The 8,015-nt window shown below is 48.1% G+C and overlaps 1 protein-coding gene across 2 annotated transcripts in view; it reads right to left on the reverse strand.

Moving 5' to 3' along the window:
• Nucleotides 1–8,015, reverse strand: part of RANBP10 (RAN binding protein 10) — a 52,108-nt gene that overhangs the window by 43,792 nt on the left and 301 nt on the right. The window contains exons 2-3 of one of the 2 annotated variants that reach the window (XM_005876411.2): nucleotides 7,864–8,015; nucleotides 6,983–7,094 (exon numbers count right to left, since the gene is read on the reverse strand). The exon at nucleotides 7,864–8,015 is cut by the window's right edge and continues 30 nt beyond it. In XM_005876411.2, coding sequence (XP_005876473.2) covers nucleotides 6,983–7,094; nucleotides 7,864–8,015 — 264 coding nt within the window. Of the gene's footprint in view, nucleotides 1–2,174; nucleotides 2,503–6,982; nucleotides 7,095–7,863 lie in introns of those variants that run through there. The other variant, XM_014547834.1, reaches the window with a different exon arrangement.

The following is an 8,015-nucleotide window of genomic DNA, read 5'->3' on the forward strand; positions in this document are numbered from 1 at the left end:
CTTAAATGATAAAACATACATAATGGCAATCACCTGTGTTTATCTAAACCTCCCTCCCCTCTGTTGTCCATTTTTAATGTAACTATGTCAGGTGTTGAAAGATCCTATGTATTATTTTATAATTAAAAAATTAATCTATAGATAAAATAAAAACGCATTTTGGTTAAAAAACAAACAAACAAGCAACTATGCCCTGGCCGGTTTAAGTCAGAGGTTAGAGCATCAACCCACATACCAAAGTGCCACAGGTTCAATTCCTGGTCAAGAGCAGGTAGCTCAGTTGTAAGTTGGACCCTTGGCCCAGTCAGGGTGCAAGGGGGAGGCAGCCAATTGAAGTGTCTCTCTCATGTTCATGTTTCTTTCCCCCCACCCCTTTCCACTCTAAAAATCAATGGAAAAAATATCCTTGGGCCCAGCCAATGTGGCTCAGTGGTTGAGCATAGACCTATGAACCAAGAGATCACAGTTCGATTCCTGGTCAGGGCACAGGCCCCAGTTGTGGGCTCAATCCCCATTGTGGGGTGTGCAGGAGGCAACTGATCAACGATTCCCTCAACATTGATGTTTCTATCCCTCTCCCTCTCCCTTCCTCTCTGAAATCAATAAACATATCTATATATTTTTTAAATATATCTAGGTGAGGATTAAAAAAATATTTTTAAAGCAACTATAACTACTGATAAACTCCTAGCACAACAGTTAGTAAGAGCATTCTATAAAATATCGCATGCCAATTTCAGACATATTGTTTTGTAAACTGGATCACAACCAGTTCTACTCAACAAACCATCCCTCTGCTTCTTTGCTTTTAGTTCAGCTCCACCTCAACAATGTCCTTTAGAAGACACGAGCTGGGCCCTCAGACCATCTGGGCACAACTGCCCTTCTCCTCTCTCCACCTCTTCTCATCTTCCAACTGCCCCCACCCTGAGGGCGAGTCGGTTTTATCTCAATATGAAACTCTGACTAAAAAATAGCAGCTGCCTACTGCATTGTGCAGTGAAAAAACTTCTGGGGCTCTTGTCTGGACAAGAATGAATGCTGTTATCAGCAACATTTGCCATGAAAGCTGAGGGGCAGTGGGTGTATCTGAGCCTCACCTGCCATCCAGAACTTAAACTGCCATGGCATCCCAGGCCATCTCTAAGGTCCAAGAGGTCGGAGAGGAAGAGAGCCTTCCAGAGGGTGCCAGAGCCTTACCCAGCCCCTCCCTTACTTCCCTACACTGCCCAGAGCATCTTTTTCTGGCCCCTTCATGACAAATGAACTGGGCTGTGTTCCACCACTAAGTCCTCTAGCCTCGTTTCTAGCAATAGAGCCATGACCTTACATTTCAATTACAACCAAATACTGAGGATCCTGGAGCTACAATGATATTTTATGTGAATTTTGAACAGAATTTCTGAAGAGGCAGAGGACAGCCTTGCATTTAGACACCACGTTATCCATCTCTTTCCCAGTGACCAGTCCCTTCTTTGCAACTTGACCCCTGACTACAGAGAACCACTCTGGAGCCCTCATTCCTTCCCAATGACCCGGGATAAGATGGCTCACTGTGCCTGCCATGCAGAGCTGCTGAGTCCATCCTCCTATGCTCCAGCTCCCACTTCCCCTCTAACAGGGAATCTCCCTTACGTGGTGACCCATCTAAAGAAAAGACCAAACATTTCAGAAAACAAACACACACAAAAGAACAAAATGGGGGGCAGGAAAGGGAGGGTGCAGTGTGAAGTGAAATTTAGAAATTTCTCTGGAGACTAATCCTTGACCAAGAAAGTCCCCAGTTATAAAGAAAGAAGCCACACACTCCTCACTCTCAGCCTGCAGTTGAAACCAGATGGTGACATATATTGGGCAGAAGGTCCCAGGGAGGCCCAGATATGCTCTAAGCAGGATCAGGTCCTACCAGAAAAATGGATACCACGTGGACTCCAGACCTCTCACCCCATATCCAAATAGACCTGGGCTTTAACCCCCAACACAAGCAGTACAATACTCCAAGATGCTCCAGAGCCCAAATACTCCATGTCTCCAGAACAGTGCAATGTGTTACTAGGGAGAGATGCAGCCCACAGCTCGGCATCTGCCCACGATGCCATCAGTGGTAGGGGGCAGTCAGGGAGAACAGGGCACAATTGCCACCTGTACCTGCCTTAGGCAATGACAGCACTTACTTTTCAGGGCAGACAGGACAAGGCCTTCCCCAGGTCCACAGATGAGTGCCAAACTTCTCAACAGCACTGGACAATGCAGAGACCAGACCTAAGCAAGAGGACCTGAGCCGAAGTGGCTCTCCAAACCGAATTGTGGCAGGTGAGATCTTCATTGAATGAGTAGCTCTTTGGGTCTCCATGGAAAATCACAGACAGTGTTGTCTTCATTGCTGTCTTGGTAAAACCAAAATACCAGAAAACAGCTGTATAGGAAGTCCTTTCACCTCTGAGAAGCCTCTCTGGCTATCAGTCTTCAACATCCCACCTCTGCAGCTCTCCATGCAAAATAAATGTCAGCCAAGAAAGAAAAAAGTCATCTGCTGTGGGAAAACCAAGCATGGAGTCAAGGAACCTAAAGCCACTGGCCCACCACTGGCCAGGGCTCTCAGCCAGAGGGGCCTGGCTAACCCAGACCAGAAGAGTCTCTTCTCCCCATTCCACTCTCAAAAGTGTGAACAGATCCAAAGTCCTCATACCCTGCTACTGCACTCAGGATAAAGCCCATGCTGCTTGGCCATAGCACCGAAGGTATTTCTGATCTGGCCCCTGCCTGCTCGTGTTCTGTGTTCTACATCTTTTTATGCACTTTCTTTCTGACTGAAATATCTGCTTCTCACTTTGTTCATGGCACCCTCTAACTCTTCCTTCCAGATGTAGAATCATCACCTCTTCAATGAAGCTTTCCCCAAACTCTCAGGTACAAGAGGAGTCCAACCTCTGGGTCACCCCTGGGTATAAAACACCTTGATTGGCCTTTTCTACACCACTTTGTGAGTTCCAGTGTACAGGCATATCTGCCTCCTCTCTAGACAGACCTCATGCCTGGGCTCCTGGGGCCCAGGCCGAGGACTGGAACAAAACAATGGGTGCCTCACTGTGATGTGTAGAATTAATGGATGGATGCACTGCTGCCTGGCCAAAGGAAGTCCCTGCAAGTGCAAGCAAAGGCAGGCTGGCTGTGGCCAGAGGCCCTTCTCAGGGCCTAGGCACCAGCTACAGAGGAGAGTCCCACAACTCTATTCAGTGCTCTAGCCCAGGCTTGCTGTTCTTGAGTAGAGCCATCCATCACATGTCAGAAGGCCACCACCACTGGGATGATGTTACAATCTATTTTGAGGGTCACCCTGGAGCATCTGTCAGCCTGGTCAGCCACACCCTCCATGTGTCATCACTAACTGCTGTGGACACCCAAAGGTCCACAAACTCTGACTGAGCAAGTCATTTCCCCAAGGGACCCTCAGCTTCAGGGCCTCCTTGGCTTCCTAACACGATCAACCCAGATGCCCTTATCTCCTGGCACCACTGGCAGGGCTCTGATGTCTCCTCACCCCACCAGACCTGCTCCTGGGGTTCCCAGCTCTGGTGACTCTGCAAAAAGTATCTGAATTCCATCAGTCTGTGCTAAGCTCTTAGCTCAAACACAGTCCCTCCTTCTCCACTCTCTTTCTATTTGGGGAGTACCCAGAAAGTCCAGAAACCTGACATCAAGCTAGTTACCAACCTAACTCATTTCAGGTCCAAACGTTCTCACCTGCTGGGAAACTCTTACTTGTCCCTCAAGACCATGCCCAGTTTCTGCCTCCTCTTCTAGAGTCTTTCAGTCCACTCTCTACTGAGTAGGCCACAGGCTCCCTGAGGACAAGGCTGGCCTGTACTGGCTTTACCTTTGTTCTCCCTGCACCTAGCATGGGCCTGGCACACAGTAGGTCTGATTAAATTTTCTATGAACCTTTAAAAAGAAACCTTTCTAATTTGATGAGCTTAGTGTGCAGAGGATGTTTTTCTACAAAAGATATTGCAAAACAAAGGCCGTTCTGGAAAATACTGACACTGACAATTGGGTTCATAAATATCTTTTACAGAAGAAGCCCATACTCAAATCAACAGAAAAACAAGTTTACAGATTCAATGAGGTGGTAAGTCAACCAAGCCCAGTCAGAGCATGCCACACTTGTCTGGCACCTTTTAGTTCTGTCCCCTAAGAACACGGTGATCCCCTAAGAATCTAAATGGACATTCTATCACTCTCCTCAGGGAAGGAATGCAATGAGGAAAGGCAGCAGCAACATGGAGACACATGTCTGGGAGCAGGCAAGGACATCTGACAAGTTAAGCTACTCTATTGCACACCCTAAGCCCTGAGGCCAGGAAAGATCACCAAACATCCCAGGGGCTCAGGGCTCATCCACAAAATAGGTACATCATCATCCGCTCCACACACTTTCCAGGACACTGTGAGGATCAACTAGATAATACAAAAAAGCTACGCCACCAGCCAACACCTGGGTCATGGACCAAACCCGGGTCAGAAACACACCTCCAACATTGACAGGAAACAGGAAACAAGCTGATAATTGTTCCATAACTGCACTAGGTCTCCTCGAAACCACACCTAGCCCATACCAACAACTGGCTACACCCTAGCCACAAGGCTTTCAGGAATTCCATAAAGAGACCATGATGGGATGTGCATATATTTGCCATTTGACAGTAGTCAACTGAAGCAGGCTACCAAGGCATACATGACCACCTGCACCTTTTTAAAACTGAGGTTTCCTGCCCTGGCCAGTGTACTCAGTGGTTAGAGCATCACCCCTTGCACAGGAGGATCAAGGGTTTAATTCTGGTCAAGGGCATCTACTTGGGTTGCAGGTTTGATCCCCAGCCTGGTAGGGTCAGGGTGAGTTCAGGAGGCAACCAATCAATGTGTCTCTCAGATCAATGTTTCTCTCTCTCCCCCTTCCTCCCTCCCAACCCCCTCCCTTCCCCTCTAAAAATCAATGGGAAAAAAATATCCTCAGGTGAGGATTAACAACAACAAACTGAGGGTTCCAGGTTAGCTCACTGGCTACAGTTACCATATGTAAAAATGCTGAAAACAAAAGCTGAGAAAAGATGCCCAACTCTCTTTAGTTTTGTAGCAACACCTAAGTAAGGCAATCTAACAAGACACAGGGCCTTTCCAGCAAGATCTACTTACAACTGAAATGTTAAAGTTAGATGAAGGACTCTAGGTGTCTACGTTTCAACATTCCCCTTCTGAAAAATTTTTCTTTTCTCTCTCTCAGTTACAGAGAACACAATCCATTTTCCTCCCTACAAGTTTAAAAAATGCTCCTCAGTTTCTTCGGCAATATGAGACTCCAGCACCAACATTTCAGTCTATACTGTAACTGTTTTCGCAGTGTTTTGTGTTTTTTTAAATCCTCACCTGAGGATTTTCTCTCTCTTTCTCTTTCTCTCTTTCTCTCTTTCTTTCTTTCTCTCTCTCTCTCTCTCTCTCTCTCTCGTTGTTAATCCTCACCTGAGGATATTTTTCCCATTGATTTTTAGAGGGTGGAAGGGAGGGGGAGAGACAGAAACATCGATGTGAGAGACAAATGAAATGGTTGCCTCTCGCACTCGCCCCGCCAAGCCTGCAACTGAGATACGTGCCCTTGACCAGTTTTGAACCTGGGACTCTTCAGTGCACGGCCGACGCTCTATCCACTGAGCCAAACCAGCTAAGGCTCACAAGTTTGTTTTAAGACACCACTCTCATTCACACTAGTTCAAGCACATAAATATATGTGCTTTTATCACAGAGTGGGAAGGGAAAATAGAAGCTTTAAAGCCCTCCAATAGTATGTTTCATATCTGTAAAAGCACCAGATGGGAATAAAAGTAAAAAATACAATAGCTTCCCATGATCAGAATTCAGAATCACAGAACTATGGAGTTAAAAGCATCTAAGCTGCTGGCCTACCTCCCCAGAGTGCAGATGAGGAAAGCCCCACATTCCACCCACAATCACACAACCCTCTCAGGCAGGGATGTTACAACGTCACCGAGGAAGCAGGCAGAGCTCTGACTCCGGCCATCCTGTCCCCAGTATAGCCCTTTGGCACCACAAGGGGACAGTTCCTAGGAGAGAGAAAGCATTCTGAATATTCAAAAACACATACTCAGGGTTAGCACAAAGGTCACTGAGGGGGTTGGCAAACTTCCCACACCAGACCTAAGGTCTGATGAGGAAAGCCTTTCCAAGACAGTTGCAATCATGTATTTCATAACTTAGACACCTGCTTTGTCACAATCACTGGAAAAAAGGGAGACTGGGAGAAGAAAAAGGAAGAAGAAAAATGAAAACTCTTCCTTCTGATGCCTTGTGTCTGCTTAGATCACCATAAAATAGGGAACCTCCCTCATGCTGACTTTAATGAGGGCCTTCCTAAAGCTGGTTCAACTGGTGTTCAAGTCCCTGGACAGAAAAACAAGTTTATGAGCAGCATAAAGTCAGCTGATTCTGACCATGTGCATGCTGTTTACCCTGAGATGACAGGCCAGTCGCTGCCACAGTTTTGATGAATGCTGTAGAGACTCTATTACCCCTTTGAAGGCTACTGGGGCCTCTACATGACTAAATGCCATAAAACGAACCTTGAATGCAGTAAGAGCATGAAAAGGAGGGAGGTCACAAACACCACACTTCAGTGGGGGGTTCCCCATTTCGAGCGCTGAATGGTTAATGCAAACTTGTTACTTGTTTCTCTGACCTGTGAGATATCTCATCACTAAAGAGAAGTCCCCTCCTCTGCCCCGGATGGATCTAGTTGTCATCAGGGGCTGATGCTTAACCCAGGCGATGCCTAGTCAGGTAACAGAGGCAGCCCAGACCCATGTGGCTTGGAGGTACACAACATTCACAAGTGTCAGCCAGGAGACTTCGAACTCTGACCACAGGCAACAGCTTGGTGCTGGGGGAAAGAAGGTGGTAAGGAGGGGCTTACCCATCTCTTCCTTTGCTGACAATCTTCACCTCAAAGTAATAAATGCCACAGGCAGCAGGTATGGGATGGGTGGCACGCACTGAGGCTGCATCTTTGTGATTTTTGCCATGACCTAATTAGAGAGGGCAAGGGATAAATTTCAGCACAAGGAAATGCAAATGGGCAGACACCTCATTGTTCTCTGATCATGGCAACTTCACCACTCCATGGCCAGAGGAGGCTCTGACACAGTCTAAGGAATAATTAGACAACTGAACAAACACATAAACCTCCCACCTTTGGCTCACCTCCTCCTGAGAATAGCAACCCTCCCACACAAACCAAAGGAGGGTACAGGCAATGTGGATACATGAGAGAGATTTCCCAAAACTGCCTGTCATCTAGACTCTCCAGAATACAGGCAGCCCACCTGGGAGAGCAGGGGAGGAGCCCCCCCCCCCAACTTTAGCACAGAACCCCAGGACCAGTCTGGGAGTCTGGCAGATCAGCAAGCCCATGGGCCTCTGGCTCCTGGAGAAGATGTGACTATCCCTTTACCCCTTTCTTCAGACACTGCTGAAACCAAGCAGTGGTAAGAAGGGCCCAGCTGGAGTTGGAGCTATCCCAGGACAAGCAGGAAGGCCCTCGGGTGGAAGGTCCAACCGAGCACTGGGTCTGGTCACACCTGTTGCAGTTCTCTTGACATCGGGTGTTTCAGGGCAGAGCAGACTAGGCACTCCAGCCTCGGCCTGGTCAGCCCCACCACGCTGGACACCCGCAGGGACTAGGGCCTAACTCGGAGCACAGGGCCGGAGAAGGGACGTGATGGGGTAAGGACTGGGCAGCACAGCCACTCGGCAGACGCTCTGGCCTTTTCCTCCCTCCGCCAAACAGGCTAATACCTTTGTAGTGGACGCGGAGGTTACCCTGGGAGAGGCCGATGTAGTTGTACTTGTCCTTGGGGCTCCAGGAGCGCGGCAGCGGCGTCTCGTGCTGGTTGACCGCGGGGTACAGGCGCTGCAGGCGCCGGCTCAGCTCCTGCTCCCCTGGGGAC

The sequence above is a fragment of the Myotis brandtii genome, unplaced genomic scaffold, assembly GCF_000412655.1.
Source record: "Myotis brandtii unplaced genomic scaffold, ASM41265v1 scaffold486, whole genome shotgun sequence".
Classification (NCBI taxonomy): Eukaryota; Metazoa; Chordata; class Mammalia; order Chiroptera; family Vespertilionidae; genus Myotis; species Myotis brandtii.